Source organism: Rhododendron vialii, chromosome 4a, assembly GCF_030253575.1.
Source record: "Rhododendron vialii isolate Sample 1 chromosome 4a, ASM3025357v1".
NCBI lineage: Eukaryota > Viridiplantae > Streptophyta > Magnoliopsida > Ericales > Ericaceae > Rhododendron > Rhododendron vialii.
The window spans coordinates 40378929-40403777 of NC_080560.1; the positions used below are offsets into that span (position 1 = coordinate 40378929).

At 39.1% G+C, this 24849-nt stretch overlaps 2 protein-coding genes across 3 annotated transcripts; both read left to right on the plus strand.

Moving 5' to 3' along the window:
* Positions 1–9998, plus strand: LOC131323547 (F-box/LRR-repeat protein 4). Of its 2 annotated transcripts, none has more exons than XM_058355396.1 (8): positions 1–561; positions 2901–3146; positions 4403–4797; positions 5371–5556; positions 6013–6205; positions 6732–6808; positions 8125–8275; positions 9466–9998. In XM_058355396.1, exons 1-8 carry the CDS (start codon positions 295–297, stop codon positions 9760–9762), a joined length of 1812 nt encoding a protein of 603 aa, XP_058211379.1. In that variant the 5' UTR covers positions 1–294; the 3' UTR covers positions 9763–9998. The 2 variants fall into 2 exon arrangements, with proteins under 2 accessions (XP_058211379.1, XP_058211378.1); XM_058355395.1 differs by having other exon boundaries at positions 2–561; positions 4403–4809.
* A 1847-nt stretch (positions 9999–11845) lies between these two features.
* Positions 11846–19451, plus strand: LOC131323548 (AP-5 complex subunit mu). The gene is made up of 8 exons (XM_058355397.1): positions 11846–12021; positions 12316–12462; positions 13945–14256; positions 14656–14933; positions 15049–15944; positions 16692–16748; positions 17487–17534; positions 18806–19451. The coding sequence occupies exons 1-8, from the start codon at positions 11954–11956 to the stop codon at positions 18875–18877; spliced, it is 1878 nt and encodes a 625-aa protein (XP_058211380.1). The 5' UTR covers positions 11846–11953; the 3' UTR covers positions 18878–19451.
* Positions 19452–24849: the final 5398 nt, after the last annotated feature.

The following is a 24849-nucleotide window of genomic DNA, read 5'->3' on the forward strand; positions in this document are numbered from 1 at the left end:
ACCAAATTTGGAGGACGGACATGCTCTCCTTGAAAACACACTTTGGAATCCGTATTCACGAGTCCCTCCCGCAACCGCCGAATCCACCGACTGCCTGAAACTTCAGTTATCTCAATTCCCACACTTTGCCCCTTCTCTCTCTCTCTCTCTCTCTCTCTCTCTCTCTCATATTTATTCTCCGAGATCTCTCCTCTCTCATCTCGCTCCATTCTGCGTACAATCACATCCGGATACAAGTGGAGTACGTACGAACGTATTTGCGCAAGAATTTCCGTATTTTTTTTTCTTCATAAAATGAGAGGCCATGATCGGATCAACACGGCTCTGCCCGACGAGCTGATTCTGGAGATCCTCAACCGGCTCGACTCGAAGTCGAGCCGCGACGCCTCCTCCCTGGTGTGCAAGCGCTGGCTCGGCCTCGAGAAGCTGACCCGCGACACCATCCGGGTCGGCGCCTCCAACAACCCCGACTCCCTCGTCAAGCTCCTGGCCCGCCGCTTCGTCAACATTAAGAACGTCTACATCGACGAGCACCTCTCCATTTCCGCCCCCGGCCAATTCGTAAGCGTCTCAGATTGCTTTTATAGTTTTTTGTTATTGGTATGTTTGTCAATTGTTAGTGTTTGTATCTATTGAATTGTGGTCGGTTACGTGAATTTGCAAATTGGAATTGGAAATGTGGTTTTTCGAGGTTTTGCTAGTGTTTGGTTTTGTTTTTTTTAATAATAACTCAGGTGTCCGGCCAGCTTACGTAAACATCGACTAATCCTCCTGGGAGGCTCAATCCCACCGCTCACTTGTGGAGAGCCCAATTAAAAGCCGAAGCTTTTGCTCTGTATGATCTGACCCAAAGGAGTTTACAACACCTAAAGGTTTCGAACCTAAGACTTAGGAGCGAGTGAACCCCTAAGTCCCAAGCTTTAGACCTCTAGGCAAACCCTTGGGGTTTTTTGAATGGTTTCATTGCAATTGATAGTTAATCCGTTTGGATAATAGAGTGACTTTCACTTGGCCAATTTGGAATTGGAAGTGTGCTTTTCCGAGGTTTTGCTAGGTATTGGTTGCGGTATATGTCAAATTGGCACACTTGATTAAGGGGAAGTTCCGTTTGGTTTTTTGATATTTTAGGCTCTCCATTTCTGTGCCGGCCAATTAGTGTCTTTTATTTTTTAGTTTTTGATTGGTTTGATTACAATTGGTAGTGTTTGGTTGGATAACCATTGGAATTGGATTAGGGATCATTTGTTTTCAAGCTTAAAAGTCAGAGTTTTGCTAATTTTAGGTTGAACTATGTTAATTGGGGTACAGGATTGAGTTGAGGGGATTTTCCAGTATTTAGGTTTTTCTTCTTCTTCTTCTTCTTTTGTGGAGTTTTTGATTGGATTTCACTTGGTAGTGTTTGGTTTTGCTTTGTTCCAACCCATTTTGATAATCCAATCCAAACCAAACCAAACCGAACCGACCCTTATGTCCCAATCAATTGGGGACAGTTCGGAATGGGTATTGTTTGACCTCAAGCTTAGAAGTCGAATTGCAAAAAACCTCTGCCAATGAGGTGGTACTGTATATCAAAGTTGGTCATTGGGCAATTTCATGCACCCAAACATGGAATGGAGTTGTCTGACTTAAAGCTTAAAAGTCCAAGTTTTGTAAGGTTGTTGGTAATTTTAGGTAGCAGCGTGTCAAATTGGGGCATTGGATGCCGTTCAAAAAAATTGGGTTGTGGGGGGGGGGGGGGGGGCGCGGGGTGGTGGGGTTGGGGGCATTGGATTGATTTATGGGTAAGTTCTGTTTTGGCCTTTTGAATATTTGCCTGTGCTCTCGGAATCAACTGAATAGTTCGAAATTTAGGTGAGATGTAGCCAAAGACAGCTAAATAATTTGCTAACTTAATTTTAGTCATTAGATGTGGCTAATGAAGCTCGAAAAGGAATAGACGTCATTTTGATGGTTTCGAGTGTCAGTTATATATACTAAATCATTCCTTACCAGTTTCTTGACATGATATTTCATTAGCACTGTAGTGCGTAGGGCCCTTCTTCTAATGGTTGTTTTGGTATAAGTTGGCATTCCCGTTCATGGCTCTTTTGTTTTTCAACTAATTGGGATCATAATTGAAGGGAGGAAGCTTGTGTGTGGGGTATGGGATGGGTAGCTGGGTGGGAGGGGAGGAGGGGAAGCTATCTTTCATACCTAGTGCATTGTGTTTCGTAGGTGTGCTCTTTGCTTCCATACTTGAGCCATAGTTCTGACATTTGTCTTTGAAAGAAGAGACCCCTCAGATCAAAAGGGATTTAGGATTCAATCCTTTGAGATTAGTACGAATTACGATTGGGCAATGCCTCACAACATGGAATGTGGTTTCTTCTCCTCCATAAAGATTTAATATTTCAGAGCGAAAATTATTGGATATTTTCAGTTTAATTACAGCTACGAGCAAGTATTCTCACCCAGGAAAATCCAGCTTTCTTCAAATGATTTGTTTTCAAGCAATTTCAGGCATTGCAGGCCTTTGCATGTCGGAGAATAGAAGTATATACCAGCTCTGACGTAGGCCTCATAAGGTTATCTTTTTGAGTTAACCTTTCATTTTGTTGCATCTCTTCAACCACACTGCTAGATCTGATTTTTTGTATTCTTTAGGATACCTCTATTCTCACGAGTCGCGCCAGATATGGCCAACAGAAGCTGCTAGGGATAATGTTTATTGACAGCACAAATCACTTGATTTACTCCCAAAGTCTGGTTTTAGCTTGTTACATGCTTATTTCCCTTTCTTCTTGTTTAAGTTGCTTTGAGCCAATAGTTGGACTTATATCTCATGGAAAGATGCAACTGAGCTTGTTATGATCACTGTTTATAACTATGTCATTGAATTGTCTATTCTGCCCCGTATGCAGGGAAGAAGGCGTGCCAGTGATCCATCAGCACTATTGTATTCAAAGCTTCGTCATAGAACTGAGAAACGTGTGTCTGAAGAGGTTGAAATGGATTCATACTGTTTATCAGATGCTGGTCTGACTGCCGTGAGTGAAGGCTTTACAAAACTTGAGAAATTGAGCCTCATCTGGTGCTCTAATGTGACAAGTGCGGGGTTAAAATCCATAGCTGAGAAGTGCCATTTCTTGAGATCTTTGGATTTGCAGGTAAACATCTACCTGTTAACCTTGATTTTTTACTTCTACTTTTTGTTGGTATCGTCTCCTATTGCGTTCATACTTCTTGTTGCTTAAACCACCATTAAGAAATTAGAGCGCTAATCAATCAATTGTGGTTTTTTCCTAATCAATGATGGTTTTTTCCTCTCTCTGGGAATCAAGTATGGTGTTGCATGCGTGTCCTAGTCCTTTAGTTTGTGTATGCGGAGCTGGTTTCTAGTATGTTATACTCTCTTTTGTATTATTCTCAACCGGAAGGGCAAGAGCTTTGGTGCTAGCTTGGTCCTCACTTCTAGTTGGTACCTTGTGAGTTGTGACACCTTAACTGAGTACTGTATCTGGAGGTGGAGGTGGAGGACAAATGTGCAGCTGGGCTTTGCTTAAATCCTTGTTGCAGTTTCTGTATTGATTTGTCCAGGAAACTCTTCCAAAACTAAGACTGCTGTATTTCTTGGTCACTGAGATTTAGTATACAAGTTTGATGCTTGATTATGCGGGGATTTCTTTGTCTACATGTTTGTGTTGATAACTCTTAATACATTTTCTTAGTTTAGTGTTCGAAAACTCAGTCAACTTGTTTTGTTTGTTTGTTTGTTTGTTTTTTTGTTCGGTGAAAGTCAATAGTGTTAGTTGTAGTTAGTGAGGTTTGCACCCATTCCAAATGCATGGGAGTACAAAGTGCCAACCACTGGGCTACCACTCCACTTGCATCAGCCAACTTGTTTGTTGTGGGTTCTTGTATGAGAACAGTCACTCAGAGCAATTGTTGACAAATGTAGATCTGTTTCATATCTACTCCCTGACACCCAATAATGGATGCTAATTGGCCCTACTTTTTTTTTTTGGTGGTGAAATGGATCTGAAATATCAGACATCCATTCTCCATTCCTGTTTTCCATTTGTTTTGTTCTTCTCCTCATATACTGCAATATAAGGAATCCTGTTCACTCAAATGGTAGTATTGCTTCAGCTAGGAAAAGAGTCCATGGCGAACAGGACACCGAGTCTTAGGGTTTATAGTTGAAACCTACCTTATATTTTCTAATTTTCTGCGTACCTACTTTTTAAGTTGTGAATATATTTAATTTCTATCTGTTAGTCAGGATTTTCTTGTTTCTCTTGATCACTTTTCTATCCTGCCACATACATATACGTTTACTTTGGACCCTCTGTTGATTTTTTGAGAATCCTGTGCTAAATGCAAGAATTATGTCAACCCAGATGTTCATATTTTTCTTTTCAAGGGTTGTTATGCTGGAGATCAAGGTCTAGCTGCTGTTGGGGAGTGTTGTAAGCAACTTGAAGATCTAAATTTGCGATTTTGTGAAGGCCTGTCGGATACAGGGTTGACTGAGTTAGCTATCCATTGTGGGAGCTCCCTAAAATCTCTTGGAGTTGCAGCTTGTGCAAAAATAACCGATATCTCCTTGGAAGCAGTAGGATCTCATTGCATATCTCTTGAGACATTATCGTTGGACTCAGAATTCATCAACAACAAGGGGGTCCTTGCTGTGGCAAAAGGATGTCTACTATTGAAAGTTCTTAAGTTACAATGCATCAATGTTACAGATGAGGCTCTGGAAGCAGTCGGCATCTTCTGTTCAGCATTGGAGTTATTGGCTCTTTACAGTTTCCAAAGGTTTACTGACAAGTCAGTCATTCTTCCTGGATGTCTTTACTAGCCATTCTTGCTCTTTTGACATTGATCTCGTAACTGTGAACTCTCTCTCTCTCTCTCTCTGACTTAATTTGTTTTTAAATAAGCTCCGGAGCCTCTATGATGATATCAGAGGCTCTGAGCGAGGAAATTTAGCTTAACCCCTTGGTTTGAGCATCTGCCTGCTTCAAATGCTATAAGCAGGCATTTTGAATGTCACAATGGTAGAAGAAAGGAAGGGAGAACCGTGAAATTCTTGTCTTCTTATTTTGAAGCTTAACTGTGTGGATTTGGTAACTACTTTTACTGGTTGTTCAAAATAGTTTTGCTTAATGACGAACATATAACCTAGGGTTTGCCTCAGTCATTTTGTTTTCTGGTCTATTGCAGAAATTATGGATTTTGGGTATTAATATAAGTTATTCGGCATCTAGCTGTAAGACTAGTATTATGGCTGAATATCTGGTTAAAGAACTAATAAAAAGGAGGATGAAAAGATGAAATGTCTTTTCAGCACACTCATTTTGGTTTATTTTTTTATGTTCATGTTTCCAGGAGTCTCTATGCAATTGGAAAAGGGTGTAGGAGGCTAAAAAATCTTACATTAAGTGATTGCTATTTCTTAAGCGACAAGGGTTTGGAAGCAGTTGCCGCAGGTTGCTCTGAACTTACACATCTTGAAGTCAATGGTTGTCACAATATTGGCACAAGTGGATTGGAGTTTGTGGGAAGATCTTGCACGTAGGGTTTGGTTTCATTAATTTACTTTTAAGTTGTATAAATCTTTAATAGGTTACCTTGTGAATGTGGTATTTGAGTCTTATTTCACTGATGACTGGTAGCCTACAGCTTACTCTGATTTCTATTTTGATTAAAACCTCAGTTAGAACTTCCCAACAAACCATTGACCTTTAACAACATTATTTTGACAACAGAACCTTCAGAAAATGGGTTTCCATTTGTTATTTACTGGTGAGGAAGTAGTATCCAATGATAACGATGGCAATTGTTTTGGCAGAGAGATTCATATAAATTGTATTTTCTATTTGTTTGTGTCTCATCCTATTGAGTTAAGCCAACTGTATCTAGTTTTAACTAGTTATTGTTGACTTTCTATCATGCCAACTTTTCTGACAGTGTGCATTTGTTCTAGTACTTGCCTTTCATTTAAGTATGGTTCTTGATCACGTACTACAGACGCCTTTCGGAGTTAGCTCTCCTGTACTGCCAGAAGGTAGGTAATTGTGCCCTTTCTGAGATTGGCAAAGGCTGCAAACACTTGCAAGCTCTTCATTTGGTAGATTGTTCAAATATTGGGGATGATGCCATATCCAGTATAGCTGTGGGCTGCAGAAACTTGAAAAAGCTTCACATTCGGCGATGTTATGAGGTGATTGTTTCACCCTATATTCTCCTCCTTATGTCGCTTGGTTTAACTTATACCTTTTTGGTGATGGTCTCTTAGTTGTTTGAATCCTATGTGGCGTTCATATGCATGCCTCAAATCGTCTTCTGCTGTGAATACTTGTTTTAGCTTAGAGTTTTTCTGCACTGGAATTTAGTTACTGGTTGTGTTTCGGGATGATGGTGGAAGTACCAATCTAATCTGTATCGATGTTCATAATCAGGACACTAATGGTGGTATAACTGCTTATGTGTACTTAGAATCAAGCCATTCCTTCCCTGTCTTCCATATTTTGAAGTATTTTGGTATTATTGAACAAGAATAGCGTAATGAGTTTTAACCTTCTAGATCTGATATTTTATTTCCTTATCCTAAAGGTGAAAGTTTTACTGTTGAAACCTATGATTTTGATGTCTTGGAATACTAGATTTCTGTGTTCTTCCTGCATTTATTTCATTCTTCATTCTTCAGATATTGATTTTATTTATCTTATTTTTTTGGTCCTTAATAGGTTGGGAATATCGGAATTATAGCTGTTGGTGAGAATTGTAAATTCCTTTCAGAGCTCAGCCTTCGGTTTTGTGATCGGTATGAATTTCTCCTTGTCATTTTCTCAAGAATCACAGATCTTCTTTCCACCGATTCCCTTCAAGTCTATTGTTTTGGTTGTAATGGCTTTCTATCTGTATGTCCATTTCCTTTGTTCCGTTGCTCATTATCTATTATGTTTGTACACGAAGATGCAGCGGTGAACATCTAAATATCACGTGGAAGAATCGAAGTAGTTACATGTATACTAAGTTTAACCACATAATTTGCAGAACAAGATGTGGTAAATTTGGTTTTCATGGAGACATGGAAGGTTGTTTTTATTCCAACAAAGGTTGATCTTTGGTGTAATGAGTGGTTGGGTTTTCCCTTTCGTATTTCGTTGACTTAATATGTTTTCCAGCAGTTTGTATGTTTAGTGGCTGCTTAAGTTAAAGAAGGATATCAGGGAAGATTAGCTTATGCACCATCTGTTTGAGATATAATTGTCTGCTCTTATTTAGTCTTCGGGGGTGTGTTTGGCTTTTAAGATATGGGTTTCAGTTAAATTTGGTACAACCTAGGTCCTAGTTACCCGAAAAGAAATTTAGAAATATGTTAAGTCATAGGTTTCGTGAGGGATGACCTCAAAACGTACAAAATAATACCATAGAGCAAGTTTCTGTTACCCTTCTTGTTTGGGTGGAAATCTAGAGTGATAAAGTTATGTTTGTGCAGATACCTTTTTGTTGTTTTGGGTCATGTTTGTTCCGATCCGTTACCTTTATCTGCGGTTTGTAAGCTCACTTAAGTCTTATGTTGGCCTTCGTGTTATTGGTCTTGGAGGCCAAGCAAAATAGAGGCCAGGAGTTGTCTGTAATTTTAGATTATCTATTCTCATAAAATAGGCTTTTTATTTTCCCCTCGCACCTTTTTATAGCCCCTCCTTTTATTTATTTATTTCGTTAATATCCCTATACTTTGGCCCTTTCAAATTGTTTTTTTTTTGTTTGTTTAAAAATCACCCCCATACTGCTGATATATTCACCCTCCATTTATACACCTTTCATTTGTCTTCACTTTTGTTCCTCCATCTCCCTTCTTCCCAACCATTTTCCCCCACTGTTGTGATCCGGTCTGTAGTCTTCTACCCTTTGTGGTCTCCTGCGTAGTATATCTATCATATCCCTACTTGGTGTGCATATAAATTATTGGCATTTTTTTTGCCATCATCAGACTTAAACAGGTGTGAAGTGGTCAATATTTGGGTTTTAATGTTGTTTTAAAGTTATAAACTATTTTTGCCAATCCTTTATCAATTTGTGGCTCTGACACTATTTGGACTCTCGTCTGACTTAGTTTATGTTTAATGACAGGGTAGGGGATGAGGCACTAATAGCTATTGGTCGAGGTTGCCCCCTACAACATTTAAATGTCAGTGGTTGTCATCAAATAGGGGATTTGGGAATAATAGCAATTGCAAGAGGATGTCCTCAACTCACTTACCTTGATGTAAGTGTTCTTCAGGTATACTTCTCTCCCAATGCTTGTGTGTGTATTTGCCTTCATGACTCTATCCGATATATTCTGATAGTACATTGCTATTAAATTCTAATTGATGGAGGGCATTGTTGCATGGTACTACTGTGATGTGATTATGTACATAGGAGTATGTAGTTCCTCTAATACTTTTTCTCCATCTGAGACTTGAAACAAATGAAAAGCAACACTCTTATAAGAGAGCAGAACACAAATTTCTGATACTAGTTTTCTACAATCTATTTCGCTTCATTACACTTCACCACTACGCTTCATCGATTTTTTTTATATGTATAAGATCTGACCAATCTGCTCCTAGTCATGGACATGGACCGATAATCCACTCCCCAATCTTTGTCTCCATACATGAACTATTCACGGAGTTTTTTTTTTTTTGGGGCTAGTTTCTCACAAAACACTGTTTAGCTACATTCCCAATGTACCATGTGAATAGGGATTAGTATGACACATAAAGCATAATGGATACTCATAAAGTTAGCACTCAGCTCGAGATGAATTGAGGATGTATTAGAAGAACGCAGGAGACATTTTTTTAACTTAAGAAGAGTAGTAGGTGCCTAGGTGGCAATTGGATTCTAGCAGGTGCCATTTTTCTTTCTTTCATTATTGTTCTTGATGTTGGTGTGCCCTTTCCCTAGATATGTGACATACTAGTGGATGATGATACTGTGGATACTCTTGATTGTACCATCTAAACCTCTGTTTTACATGGAATCTTCTAAATGCGTAAAGTTCATAGTTCAGACACTCAACACTGGGTTGAAAATATAGGATTAATGTCCGTCATGTTCAGTTGGGCACTCAACTAACAAGAATATTTTGTATTGAATTTGCCGTCAACTATTCATAGAACTCCTATGTGACGCATGAACTTTCCCAAGGCACCTTGTCAATACCATTACTCTTACAAACAAAGAATAAGCTCAAATCTATGAATATTTTGGTGTGTCCCTGTATCCTTGGTATTAAAACAGATGACTTCGAGGTTTAGACACATACCTGCATCCGACACCCTGCCAGGGTCCATGTAGCATAGATCTAATCCAACGTTCTCCTGCATGTGAAGGAGTCATTCATGCTTTGACACAAAAGCCTCACTTTGTGCTAAAAGAAGTTTAGATTCCATTTTATCTTACTCCATTTGTTTCTTTCAACAGAACCTAGGGGATACAGCAATGGCCGAGTTAGGTGAAGGGTGTCCATTACTCAAGGACATAGTGCTATCACACTGCCGTCAGGTTACAGACGTTGGTCTGGCCCATCTCGTCAAGAAGTGCACGTTGCTTGAATCCTGCCACATGGTGTATTGTCCAGGTATAACCATGGCCGGGGTTGCCACCGTGATTTCTACCTGCGTCAGCATAAAGAAGGTCCACGTTGAGAAGTGGAAAGTTAGCCAGAGGACTAAACGTAGGGCTGGCTCCATCATCTCCTACCTCTGTGTTGACCTTTAGAACCCCCCAGATTACTTAATAAAATTGGTGATGTGAATCCCAAGGGTGCTGATTAGGAAATAGTGGTAAGTTTATATTACATGAATAAGGCCGAGGGATTTGCTGGTCTGCTTATTTGTACAACAATCCTGGAACTTTCCCCCCTTTTTATGGTTCCTTGGTCATTTTTTGTTGTTGCAATCATAATAAATATGTAGAAAGTTGTAATGGCGCGCAATAAATGTATAGTTTCCTGAGTTGCAGTTTTTTTTCGTAGTTCTCTTTTCTGAGTTGATGGGTTTGGTTCCATCTCTTTTATGAACGCAAACGTACCTTAAAAACGTGCAGTTTTTTTTCCCCCTCTTCTCTTTTCCTGAAAAATAGCATCATTTGCAGCATTCCTTTAGATAAAATGGTGTGTGTGCAGCCCCTAATATTTTCCACTGAAGCATGTCGTCTAAAAATTGCTCTGGTAATCATTTGCTTTTATCATTTACGTTAACTGTATGGTTTGGCACACACTATAATTCCTGGATATTGATGAGGTGTAATGAGGAAGCGACACGAAGGGACTTAAGTTTCTCAAGGGTCTTGTTCAACTGCCCAATTTAGCAAGTGGTTAAGAGCAGGGGCAGGGGCAGTTCTAGAAATTTAATTTAGTTCCAATCTCATATGGGTCCTGTATGGATTGAGAGAGGGGTGTGTCGGAATTTGCGCTTGAATAGTGTGTGTTTTTTGTTTTCTCATACTAATGCCTTAATCATCTTATCTGTTTGAAAAAAACAAGCTACTTGAACTTGGCTTGGAATCCACTCAAAGTTAATGAAATACTAATGCTGAATAATTCATTAACTCGCATCGTTTGAAGCCCTAGATGTGTGTTTTGATGCTTTCTAAGAGCGAACTAGTTGAACTGCTTTCAAAAGTAAGCAGTATGCTCTTTATGTCAAAAACTTGATTCTTATTCATGGACTACAACTCCCCATCCATCCATCCCTCCTGCCAATGTGCACTTGAAATGCATGTGAAACTACACCCAGGCGAGGACGGGTGCCAATCATTTCTCTATCTTACTCTATCCGTTTGTAATCACATGAATATGCGCCTTACAATGCAATAAAATATTATAGGAATAAAGAATATCCCGACTCTCCCTCCGTAAAGAAACACACCTTTCGTACAACAGTTATATCACGTCTTCATTGCCACCAAATATAATCAACCGATATTGGAAACCATATGCATGGTAAATTCCACTCTGCAAAATGTGACCGGTTAATGGGAGAATTGAAGTAGTAGTTACATCTGTGAAGTATAGTTTGCTATCTTGAAGTGTTTTCTTGTTATTGGATAATGATATCACGTGTCAATGATAACGCTGTGCCACTATTGTAATAAAGTCTTTCTTCCTTTCTTCATTTGCTTTCTTCATGACTTTCGGATAATGAAAAAATTAGATGATTGGATCAAACATCTATAAGTATTGGATTGAGTTAATTTTTTGCGGGAATCTTTGAAAAAATATTTTACATTTAATGAACGACTCGGATTGTTTGTGTGAGACCTATGATGAGTTCCATAACAAAATCTGTGCACTATTTGTCTGTGTGGACAAACTTATTGTTTCACCAAATATCAAAAGGTGTTTTTTAGCACATCAAACATATGCCGACATCAAGAATAAGTATGATATAAGGTACTACTTAATTCTTGATGAATTATTTTTGTCCTAATCACAATGTTTTACCAAGAATGTCTAAGGAAGAATTCTTTTACCAGATACAGGTTCAAGTGGATGACTGCAAACGAGTCTCCTTAATCAAGTCGAACCTCCTTAACGAGTCGGGATTTCATCGAACGAGCTGAGTCGTCGAGTCATTTGGCTCATTTACTAAACGAACCGAAAACCGAAAGCTTGAACTTGAGCTCTACTTGTTTAGTAAATTTGCCGAACCGAGCATTAACGAACCATGACAAGTTGGCGAGTTGCTCGGTTCATTTGCAATCCTGCGGCACAATACGCCAGGCGACGTCGCATACCTCACAAACAGATTTGCACCGGAAAACATCCATTAGTCCAGATTTAGAAATCAATTACTGTACTACTAACAAAACACCACCATCTCTCTCTCTCTCTCTCTCCACATATACATACACGACATTTTTCCGACATATATATAACTCCTAACAAAAAGGAGTTCAGAAAACATCCATGGCCGGCGGTTGCAGCATCAGAGCTCTCTGGATCCTCAACAATCACGACGTCGTCGTCTTCTCCAGGTACTTCATACACTTGCACACTCATATATATCTACACACTACATATGTTTCATCTATACGCTTTCAGACAAAATACTAGGGTTTTCATGTTGGATCTTATTTCCATCTGTGGTAATAAATTAAACTTGATCACATGCCTATACTTTGTGTGTATATGGATACGTACGGGTTCAGATGAAGTCCTTGGGTTTTTGTGTTCGTCATTTGGTTTGGATCTTTGTTCAGTTGGAGATTAGGAATAAATTCGACTTAATTTTGGATTTCGATTAGTAGTAATGTGGTGTGAATGAACAGGAGGTTTCCGGTGGTGGAGAGGAGGTGGCGCACCGCCTGTAAGAGCGAGAACGAGAGCTGTTCCGACGAGAATGTTGGAAACAATGTGCTGCCGTTGCTTCCGACTGATTCAGAGTTGGCTTCTGCGTTTGTGGACCGCAAAATGAGGTAATATGTGACTTAAGATTCTTTTTTGTAACTTTCTTTGGCTTATTAGTTTGTGAAATTGGTTAAACACTCCCAAATTTGATTACAATTGAAACGTGAATATGGGTTTTAACTTTTAAATATATTTGTGTCGAGAGATGCATTTCTATATTAGTGTTTAGTAGCACTTGATTATGCTTGAATTTTTGAAATTTGAGCACCGTGGGCGAGGATGGATGCCGGAGTTTTAGTTGAGGGTGGGGACGTTCATATTGGCTATGTGATTTGAATAATATGTGTGTTTGAGGGTGGTATTTTTTTTTTTCCAAAAATTGGAACATTGGAGTTCTTCTAAAGTTTGGGCACCCTCCTGACAGTCTCACATTAGATTAGAGGTAGAAAATAGGGCAAGTGAGTCAAGAAGGACAAAGAAAGTGGGTAGGGCTAGCAGGATCTAGAACCAGAAAGAAAAAGTAAGGAGTCTCAGTTTCAATCAAATAGCTAACGTGAGGTGGTGTTGAAAAGTAGTTTAGTGATGACTGGTCGACGTGGTCGTAATTCAGTTTGAAAAAGGGAGCCACAATGCTCATAGAATTGTGTTTTTGTGTATCCAGTTTGAAGAAAAGAAAGATTCAACGCAAGTAGAGTTCCTGATACATGTGCAATTGTACAAGAACATTCTCATGCTTATTAGTACTTAAGAAATAAACAATTCTAATGTTTTATTTTGACGACAAGCCTATCTCTGTTAGACTATATCATGTAGCTTAGTTACGAGGTTATCCTGCACTCCTATCCCAATTTCTAGTTTCTTGTACCCAGACCAATTGACATTCTATTCAAGATTGAGGTTTTCTTTTGCTGGCTAGTGTTGCACTTGTGGAAGCCTGAATAGTGTCAACTGTCGCGTCATGTTAAATATTTTGAACCATCTCTCGCCCACCCAAAAAAGAAAGGGTTGGGGCCTTTTCTAATTCATGACATATAATAGCAATTACATACTCTAACGCTAAGGACAGTCTTGTTTTTATTCACTTCGAGGGCATAATTTATTATCCTTTTCCCTTGTAGCTGGCAGATTGAGCCCCTACTATTCTGTGTTGTACTCTTTGTTTGCTTTCTCATCTCGGGCTTTATATATACAATATTCATGGATACAAGTTTTTTTTGTTACATTTGCATTTAGGAATAACAAATTCAAGTCAAATGGAGAGTACATGACTACGCGTGCGTGCATTTTTTTTATTGTCATTGTTACTTGGGTCATTCTCCCAACTGTTGCATTACATTTAAGGTGATTGCTGTCAGGTCACACATTTGCTTATTGTTACAAACTATATGATCAAGTCTTGGTAGTCAACGTCATTTGTTTGTATTATTTGGTCGCGAGTTACTGTGCAGTTTCATTATTTTCACTGAGTGTTATCTATACTGTTAGTGCATGATAGTTTGTCTTGAGATATTTCTTTGAGGATTTTATTACTAATTTGTTGTCTTTTGTAGGGAGGGGTCTGCTCGTGGGTTTGGCATACGTGTAGCTCAGTCAGCTGAAGGGTCCGATTCGTGGGTTGATGATCCAATTACACGTCATATTATAAGCCTATATGTTAACAAAGAAGATGAAGGAGAGAATCATCTCTTATGGCCTTTAATTTTGCACATAAAAGGCCATTACTGCATCCTTGTATTGCCTTTAGTTGAACCTCGTCATCTGAAGGCATATGCGAGAATATGTAAAAGACCTGATTGTGGAAATGCTGTTGGAATGGATGAAAGTTTGTCATCCCTCCTCCTTGATCTTCCATCCATCACAGGGTATGGTAAGTTACATGCAATATCGTACATGAAGCATCAGATAATAGACTCAATCCCTTTTATTAGGGTCTATCCTCTTTCCCCCTGCAATCCATGGACACTGAACTTGAAACTTGTGGTCGGAAAATCATATTTTTCGTACAGAAATACGGAACTTCCTCCTTACATTTTCTAATGTTCCACTTTTGCATGTTTTCTAGTACGGTTGCTCCAATCATATTGGTTAATTTGTTCAAGGACCTCCTGATTTCCATTCTTTTTCTATCCTCCTTGAAATTGGCACCGAATTGTTTTCTCTTTTGTAGTGTATAGATTAGTTTGATAACATCAGTATCGCTCATTTACCATCATATGACACATGCATCAAAAATGCTGACTTGTATCTTTTTGTATGCATAGGGCCTTTATGGTGGCACATGCCGTAGGGGACGTAGTTGCCGGGGATACTCCGGAGCCTGAGGTGGTTGTTAATGTTTCTCCATCAGTGGGGGGGTTATTGGATTCCCTAACTGGCAGTATAGGAATTTCAGGGAGAGCAAAACCTGCAGCAGCACCAGTTCCAGCTTCTTCTACTTCGAGCACTGCTCTAGGTGGGGCCGTTGCGTCAGATGCTCCAAATTCACGGCCCTTGGACAAAGATACTCTTCGAAATTTTATTAGCAGCTCAATGCCCTTTGGTCGGTACTCTTTATTATGGTATTTCCCACCTCAAATTTGTTATATGTTTGGTTACATGGATCAGCTTATTCGATCTAATGGCTACCTCTTACGTGCTTGTTGGCCTTTATATAGGTACACCCTTGGACCTCAATTATTCCAATATTTCCGCCATTAAGCTTTATGGCTTTGCTTCATCAGATTTGCCCCCTGCAGACAGAAAACAGCCTGCTTGGAAACCATATATATATAAAGGGAAGCAGAGAATCATTTTCACTATTCATGAGGCAGTGAATGCTGCAATGTATGACCGAGATGAGATTCCAGATGTCATTTCAATTTCTGGTCAAGTGAATTGTAGAGCAGAACTAGAAGGTTTGCCGGATGTTTCTTTCCCCATGACTGGGTTGGACACAGCTCGCATAGAGGTTTTATCATTTCATCCTTGCGCTCAAGTTCCGGAGCAAGGAGTAGATAAGCAGGCTGTGATGTTTACACCACCATTGGGTAACTTTGTGTTGATGCGTTATCAAGCTCTTTGTGGCATTGGTCCTCCAATAAAAGGTTTTTACCAGCTGTCAATGGTCTCTGAAAATGAAGGCGCGTTTCTATTTAAGTTGCATCTTATGGAACGTTACAAAGCTCCTCTAACACTAGAGTTCTGCACCGTGACCATGCCTTTTCCTAGGCGAAGAGTGGTTTCGTTTGATGGGACGCCTTCTGTTGGAACAGTTTCAACAACGGAGCATTCAGTTGAGTGGAAAATTATAACAAGTGGAAGAGGTATTAGTGGTAAGAGCATTGAAGCAACTTTTCCCGGAACAGTTAAGTTTGCACCATGGCAAACACAAAGATCGATATCCTCTGGGTCAGTCTTGGGAAGTCTTGCTGGTGAAGACAGTGATACAGAACCCGAGGCCACTAATAGTTTGGTGAATGTAGAGGAGTTTTTATTGGAAAAGATGAATAAGGACCTCCAAGCAGTTGACCTCGAGGAGCCATTTTGCTGGCAGGCCTACGATTATGCTAAAGTACGTCCTAAATCATTTATCTGCTGTTATATGTACGATGTAAATCTTTGGAAATAACTCTTTTTTCTTTGTGCTAATATCCTGGAGTTATTTGTTTTATCTGAATATGCCTTGCTGCCGTTTCCTTAATGTTTAGTTTAAATATTGTCCCAAGGCCATTCCTAAAATTTATATACATGGGGACTTATGAGAGTAGATGAACTATACTATATGCTAAGCACATATGACAAACAGCACTCTCCTCCTTTATTTTTTCCGGGAAAAATTAGAAAATCATTCAAAAATCCACTTCAGCTTCTAATAATCATATCCCCCCTCTTCTGGTTTTCAACTTAACAGAAAAAAACTTTCAAAGTTCCCTTACATTCAAACTCTCTCTCTCTCTTTATAAAAGTTACCCATTTAGTGTTAATTTGAAAATTACTGAGAGGTAAACACCACAGCATTTTTACTGTGCATAGCATGGGTCATCTGGAATGAATGCATAATAGAAGAATGGGTTGGGTTGCCGCTCTTGCTCTCTCTTCGGCTCTTCGTCTAGAAGTACTATTCGATTAGTATCTCGATGACTCAGGCTTATACATCCAGAAAGTACAGTGGCTACATATAGCTATCTGGGGTACTGTGCTTGTATTGAAGTATGTGGGTGTCAACTTACAGTTGTTCATGCTCCTACAGTTTACCCTTTTACATTGAAGAATTGCTTCTTCTTTTTTTCCATAAACAGTTCACTTTTCCTGAATACAGGTATCTTTCAAGATCGGGGGGGCATCCTTATCTGGAATCTCCATTGATCCAAAATCTGTAAGTCCTTGAAGCCCGCTTGTAGATTTTCTACTGTGGTGTTTTGTGTGTCTTGAAGTTTGACCCTCTAGCCCCTCCCCCATTACGCCCATCAGCATAAAAGTGGTAGCTCGTGAAAATATACTTCTCTCATAATTCTCATCTTGATTTTTTAATTTTTTTTTAAAAGATCTTCATTCTCTGGTTTGGTATTCTCTGGCTTTAGTACTTATGTGAAGATTAAAAGAAGGTGAGAATTGAAATAGCCAGCTTCTCTGTATGTTAAGCGCCTGCCTCTTGTTTTTACTATGACAGTCATAATTGTTCTGTCTCCGTGAAGAATTTGTTTTACTTCTGTGGTTATGACTGTCTTTCATGAAGCGTTTTAGCCAGAGACTGTTTTCAGCAACAGATAAGCTGCAAATGTAGCCTGTGCATTCTGGAGACAAATTCCCTTTCACATATTTGGAACGACTGCTTTAATCCTGACTAGCAATACCACTTAACATAAAGTCATAGACTTGTTCTATGAAAATAGTTTGTTGACCTGTTAAATACAGAACTTTCCTAGAATTGATACCTGCTTGAGACATAGCACTTGCACATCGTTGCTTTAATTCCCTGTTGGCTGGTTCCATGTTGAATACCTCTTCTAAATGCATCAAAGCTCCGACAAGTAGCTTTACGTCAACATTGCATAGTGGAACTGCTTAATTTGTGTTGGCTTGCAAGCTTTCTTAGCATTTGTGCTGGATGCAGGTAAGCATCTTTCCAGCTGTAAAAGCACCGGTGGAGTTCTCAATTCAGGTTATCTTTCTCTTCATTTTTGTTTGCTAAGTTTTTCTCTTCAGTTAATTTTATGGTTGTTTCCCTTATTCCATGTAAGAACACATTGATCTGAAATGGGGAAAAAGAGTGTCTGAAGAGCTCTTATAAAGGAGTTACGTTATACACAGTATTGGCCGTTACTGATTTATCGAAATTGGTAGCCCACTATTATCAAGGTCTACAAAGAAACTTGCTTAATTCAATAGCTTGAATTTTCTGCTTCTCAAATTTGCATAGAGATGTCATTTGGGATGTCATGTATTTGATTACTATTACTATGTTAGTATACAAGCATCTGTGGGTAAAGATCATTTCCAATAAAGGCTACTAAAAAATGCTGATAGGAGCCAAAAAATCACTTCTGAGTATGAAATACATGCTGAACACAGAGATAGGCAGCACACTTTCTGAAATATGAATGTTTGGATTGAACAAGTTTGACTTCTACTAGGACTGCTTGAGAAACTAGGCTAATGCTGCATATATTATTGGGTTTTGTGATGGGGGTTCTGTTGGGAAAGCTTCTCCAATTAGAGTTTCAGAATGAAAACAGGTAGTGGGGTTTTCTTTGCTGAATACACGTGGCTAAAATTAGATAACTGCTGAAGCACAATCAAATTCGCTTCTGTTGTGAAAAAACTGTGGCCTCATTGATTCAATTGAAGGTCAGTAGGTAGGGGAGGAGTTAAAGTAGATTTAAACAAGTTGTGCAAGTAGTTCCATTTCTCTCGAAAATCCAAGATTCGAATGCATCCTGATGGGATCGATGATTTTGAAGTGCAAATGCACTTGACATTTACAAGGTGGACACATAGAGTATAGTGGAAGTTCCTTTGGTATCACTGATTTCTGAGAGCTTGAGAGCTCAATTTCTTGTGAATTCGTTGTGTGTGATTGCTGCTTAACAGAGTGAGGTCAGTTGCAAAGGAGATGGAAGGCAAACTGATTTTTTAGGATACGTGGAAAAAAATAAAACCAATGTTTATTCATCGAAGATCTCTGTGAGGACAACACTATGTGGTTCCTGTATTGAAAACAGATTATGTAGTGATTCCTGCCATACTATATTAGTTTGAAAGGGTGTCTGCCCACATGCACTAAACAGCTGATTTCCATGAAGTTCATCCAGAAGTAACATTAATGTTACTTATTGTTACCGAATCTCCTTTTGGTTCGCAGATGTTGTAGTGTTCTGTAAAGAGAGTGACAATTGTGGATACAATTTTTACTCGTTTTTTTTCTTGCAACAGGTTACCTCTGGGGAATATATATTGTGGAATACATTAGGGAAATGTCCATCTGCTGCCACTACAAAAGTATAGGGGTCAAATCGGGATGTCAAGTGATGTGTAAAAATCTTTTGGCAACGATGATGTGTGTTGTCTGATTGACTAAAGCTTTGCAGTTCTCAAACAAAAAAAATCTTATCAGGGAGGGAGAGAGGGGCACGCCATGCTCGGGGCATCAGTTTGCTTCACTCCAACCATGATTAGCCTCGAGTATTTGTTTTTCATGGGAACTTGAGGGAAAGATAGGTATTGATGTTGACTTGTGTTTCATGAAAACAAGATTACCGTGATCCATGGGCGTTGCGATTCATGGGTTGAAGATCAGTTTTGATAAAGCTTGGAGCCACCTAGCAACACGAGGTTGAGCCACACAGGCAAGTCAACATTTCTTTCCACTTATTTGCCCTTATTGTAATGTTATCCATTGGTATTCATTGTTGTAATTTTGCCATTTGTTTGAGTGATGGTTCCCATGGTAGATAACATTCTTTTTGGTGAAGGAAATATTGTTCGGATTGTTTTCGACAAAACGTGAACGTAAGACGAAAGAGGAATTCTTGTAATCGTGAAGTCTTTATATCATATTGCTGAGTGTATTCTTCTATGTTTTATGTATTTCTTTTTAATTGTGGTGCATTCAGTATACACATGCATTAATATTCACTAGCAGTTTCAAAGGGAACTCATGAGAAGCCTTTAGTCCGAGGCAAGGACGGAATCAGGATTTTACCCTAGCAGGGGCGAAATGTATACTAAAAAAATTTAGTGGTGGCGAGACTATATAAGTTGGACATAATTTTTTTTTTACAAATAATAATTGCATTTTCTAAAATTTTTGTCATAGTGGTCGCCGCCACTAGACTCCCTGATCCCATCCTTGGTCCAAGGGTCGCCTCCCACTGCATGCTATCAGTTCGTGTGTTGGATGTGTCCATACGGTACTTTAGCCCGGCTTTAGTTAGACCTGTAATTATTGGATGGTGGAGGTTTGCTCGGTCATTAGTCTCAAGGTTTGGGATTAATCTAGTTAGACCTGTAATTATTGGATGGTGGAGGTTTGCTCGGTCATTAATCTCAAGGTTTGAGATTAATCAAGGCGTGCGTAAGGTAGTTCGGACACTGAATTATAAAAAGGAAAGTTGCACTGTAGAAAAAACGACATATTTAATTGTCCACTACTCATACTTAGTGCATTAAAACGTGCACCATTATCCAATTATTTCCCTGGATTATAATAAGATCGTTATGATTATACCCATTGCTACAAACCTTATTTGGAAATCCAAAAGCCAAACACCTTAATCATGTTGCTACCCTATTTGTAAGTTCATTGGTTAATGGTTGATAAAGATTAGATTTGACACCTAGGCCATAATTTTATTTTATTTTTTTGATCCTACACCTAGGCCATAATAATTGGCTTAGTTTAAATATAAATATAGTAAATATCAAAGCTTACATTTCCAGAAGTGAGGTATGCATTTCGTAGTCAAAATTGAGTTGTATTATATGACCAACTTGCAGGGTTTTAGTGGGGATTTTGATGGGAAGGACTACTTTTGGAAGTTAATTGTGTGGGTGGATAGCCAGGATAGGATCGGCCTTGACTTTTCGGGGGTCTAAAGCGAAGATTTAATGGAATTTTTTTTGTTGAACTGTTAAAGAGGTATCAAAATAGGATGGATTCTAAAATTTATAATTTTTTGGGGCTCTAAAGCGGCCGCATCTTAAATTTTAGCTTGGACGATCTGGGGTGTATAAACATGCACATTATTATACAATATCTATATACACGCATATACATTGTGAAAGTGTTTAAAAAATTGGAATTACTATAGCAATACTCCCCTGTATTTCACGCATAAGACCGAAAGATTTCACAAGAGATCATAACTAATTGATGTTTATAGACCAAATGGCAACTTTTATATTCAATCAAAGTGAATGCCAAGCTTCAGATCCCAGCATGCATAAAATCTTGGCATGGCTAATGATTATATATTCTCGAGTTCAATTCTCCGTAGTCGTTTTGTGGGGGTTAAACATACTACTTTAATAATGCTTGTAACACGCGGTGGAATCCTAGCTTCGACCCTAACTCTTGTAGACAACGACGTGGTGCTGAAGGATAGTAAAAAAATGGCCTACCAAATAGGTGGAGTAGCTTCTCCAACTTAAGCATGAAGGTGAAGAGAAAACGTTAGGTGAATGTGGTCAAAGGGATATATGCATCACCCCAGCCTCACAAACTTAATTAGTAGTATAATTAATTAGGAGAGCAATCATGTTTTGGCTACAATGAGAATCTAATCTCTTGCATTAGGCACTAATTACAGACGCATGTGTATGAGTTCCAAGATGCCGACAACACCCCCATTGCTCTCTTTTGGTCCCTCTTCCAAAAGCCTAATCCCACTTCCCTAATGCTTAATAAAAGTTTAATAAAACAATAAGACAACCTTCATTGCGTTCCATGAGAGAGATTTAGGGCTTCTATAGTCCTAAGGCAGGATTTTAGGAATACAAAATATAAAATAAATAAATAAAAAACCCACAAGGATATGCGATTTACGCAATTCAATTAATACCAGATTTACGTAATTCACTTGATACTAGTGTCATTCTCCCTCTTGTTATCGAATGTGAAATGTGATAATATTGTACACCAAATCGCGCGTTTCACGAATCCCTCTACATAACTTAAAAACTAAAACTATCCTCAAACTACTATCCTCAGTATAATGTGCATTGGATGGTATGCCTTAAAACCTCCACCTACGGACATGGCTCCGATTCTTGCTTACAGATTCGGGACATGTACAGTACTATTAGACTTCACACTCTATAACAAGGAAGAGTCCTGCTACCGGTACAGATTTTTGTGCACAGATTGTGCACAGATTTCATTGTGGGGCCCACCACGGGTCCCACACAAATCATCCAAGCCGTTCATTAAATGTAAAACATTTTTTCAAGGGTCCCCGTAAAAAATAAGCTCAATCCAATACCTATGGGTGCTTCATCCAACCATCTAACTTTTCATTCAGATTTTAGGATAATGAAAAGTTATACGATTGGATCGAGCATCTATAGGTATCGGATTGAGATTATTTTTTACGGGGACCCTTGAAAAAATATTTTACATTTAATGAACGGCTCGGATGATTTGTGTGGGACCCGGGGTGGGCCCCACAACAAAATCTGTGCACAATCTGTGCACAGATTGTATGTGTGTGTAGCATTTCTGAACAAGGAAGAGGGGTATGTGTGTGTGAGAGAGAGAGAGAGCGCGCGCGACTGAGATCCCATGTCCGACCCGTCTATCCCATCCCTCTAGGCCGTTGATCTCGCAAATCAATGGCTGAGATGGGCCGAGCATGTTTTGCTCCAAAACGACGTCGTTTTGAGAAAAAAAGTGCTCGACCCATCTCAGTCATTGATTTACGAGATCAATGACCGAGAGGAATGAGATAGACAAATCGAACAGTGGGAGTCGGACAGGGGATCCGGGTTCGAGAGAGAGAGATGGGTGTGTGATGTCTTGAGACTTGGAAGGGAAATCTAGGAAGATTTGGCAAGGGGTGGGGTAGGGTGGGGGAGAATGGGTTGTGCGTCAAGGTGTGTAAAAAGTTGGCCAATAGTAAAAAAAACTTTTCGTCGGAGGGACAGAGTTTGGAGCAGAGGGAACATGATGGCCTCCATGTTTGCATATATCCATGCCTGAAACCCTTTTGGACATTATCAAAAAAGAACTTCCAATTTTCTCTCTCTCTCTCTCTCTCTCTCTCTCTCTCCACGGCATGAGAATCTCTGGAAACTCTCTCCCCAAACTTCTCTCTCTTTCCCTTTAGGGCCCACTAAGAAGCATTTGCCAAAAGTTAAACAAACCCTTTTTGAGTTTTGTCGTTTTAATAAGTCAAGTTGTTTAGGACCCAAACACCAGGAATGACACCATGTTCATGTCAGCATTCGTATGTTTGGGAGTCAATTAATTGTTATTAGCACTAATAATTAAGGGCGTATTTTGTTCGCTGGAATGTTTAGGAGTCAATTAATTGTCATTAGCCATCTTCAAAACAAACAAAAAATTAATAATTGTCATTAGCACTAATAATTAAGGGCGTATTTTGTTCGCTGGAATGGAGTGGACACAGGGACGGACATGAGATTTCAACGATATTAGAAGGAGTGAAATTAAAGTATATATCTCTTCAAAAAAAAATTAAAGTATATATATTTCCATGTTTGATGTGCTGAGAATAGTCATTTTCAAATGAGGAGATTTTTATTTTAGTTAAAATAAGGACATTTCCATTTCTTCTATTTTTCGACCGAATTTCGATTATCCAAACCGCTCAATGTGTAAAGAATGTGATTTTAAGGATAACCATGAGAAATCGGCAAAAAAAATGACCGGGAAGGGTTTCATCCGAGCAATTTTTGTTTGAACCGTTCGATAAAAAACAAACAAAAATTGCTCGGATGAAGCCCTTCCCGGTCATTTTTTTTGCTGATTTATTGAGGGTACCCTTAAAATCACGTTCTGAACAGATTGAGCAGCTCAGATCATCAAAAATTCGATAAGTGGGTGTTCAGATTAAGTTCAGGTGGTCCTTACGGGAAGCGGACTGCTGCTAAGAAATACTATAACTAGGGGTGTGCAAAAAACCCGCAACCCGACCCGACCCGAAGGGTCTTGGGCCGGGCCGAACATGTGGTTCGGACGGGTACGGGTTCATTTTCTGTAAAAAAATCAAATTTCGGTTCAGGGTAGTGTGTTTCTTACCCGACCAATTCATATAGATCAATTCGATTTTTATCGGACCCGACCTGACCCGATGTAAAAAAATTGGCTCGCGGACGGTTCTTACTACATGTTCGGTTCAGGTTCGAGGTCAAACCCGACCCGCCCGACCCGTGCACACCCCTAACTATAACAATTCTCATTCGTATTTTTAATTTCTTTTCGATATGTTTTACATATTTGTATGCATCAAAGTGGATTTTGGCATGACAATAGTACATTTTGGAGGGCCAATAGTGATATTGGGGTCACAGCGGTAAATTGAGAGGTGGCGTTAGTAATTTTGGCATTAGCAAATTCAGAGGTGGCATTAGTTGAAACCGAGCGTAGCCTAAGTTCAACCAATTAGGACCGTAGAACTAACGAACCTAGATTGATGTCTTCGACTCGTTATGCTCAATTGAGATTGAAAATGTTAATGTAAACATATCGAGATTGAACGTATTTACGAGCTCATTAATTTATTTTGACTCGGTTCGAGAAAGTTACATTTTGAGACCAATGAAGTACTATACGTATAAATGAAGTAAAAAATTCTCATTTGTTTACCTCTTGAAAGGAAAATTGAATTCAAAGGGCAAATGAGTTGGTGAAAGACTAGACTAGACTGGCATATATATATCCAAAGAGGAAAAGAGAGAAGGGATCATAATGCACAGCAGAGAATATAGTAGCAGATTGAGGTCACAAAAGTTGCACAAAAACACATAAAGAAATGATGCAATTTGCTGGGAGCAATCGAGAGAGATTCTGGAAGACAGAGAGAGTGAGAGAGAAGCACGAGGGAATGATGTAGCGTGTAAGGTTTCATCCCATCGAGAGATTTGGTATGGCAGGGCTCGAGGCAGGGAGAGAGAGAGAGAGAGAAGAGAGACAGAGAGAGGAGAGAGAGAGAGAGAGAGGATTTTTTTATTTGTGTTTTGTTTGTGGGGGCACCAAAGCAGTGGAAAGATTATTAAGCACTTTTTGGAATTGGAAAACTCCTAAAAATGTCTTCTCTCCTCTAGCAATTAGATCTCTCAACAAGCCCACCTACGAGCAATCATTAGTTTGCCCCATCCCACTTCTTAATTACTTTGTTTTTTTTTTTTTTCTTCTTCTACTAATAAAACAACCCATGTATCCATCTATGTCTACATAATTCGGAACTGATCCAACCGAAGTTTAGGTCAATACACCGTCAACTAAAATTTTCTTTCGT

What these genes read in the sequence shown, in the direction of transcription:
- LOC131323547 (XM_058355395.1), top strand. Translation starts at nt 295, where the DNA reads ATGAGAGGCCATGATCGGATCAACACGGCTCTGCCCGACGAGCTGATT. An exon ending in TTTCCGCCCCCGGCCAATTC is followed by an intron (nt 562 to 2,900) that starts GTAAGCGTCTCA and finishes CCCCGTATGCAG; the next exon opens with GGAAGAAGGCGTGCCAGTGA. An exon ending in TTTGTGGGAAGATCTTGCAC is followed by an intron (nt 5,557 to 6,012) that starts GTAGGGTTTGGT and finishes CACGTACTACAG; the next exon opens with ACGCCTTTCGGAGTTAGCTC.
- LOC131323548 (XM_058355397.1), top strand. Translation starts at nt 11,954, where the DNA reads ATGGCCGGCGGTTGCAGCATCAGAGCTCTCTGGATCCTCAACAATCAC. An exon ending in GATCTTCCATCCATCACAGG is followed by an intron (nt 14,257 to 14,655) that starts GTATGGTAAGTT and finishes TTGTATGCATAG; the next exon opens with GGCCTTTATGGTGGCACATG. An exon ending in CGGTGGAGTTCTCAATTCAG is followed by an intron (nt 17,535 to 18,805) that starts GTTATCTTTCTC and finishes TTCTTGCAACAG; the next exon opens with GTTACCTCTGGGGAATATAT.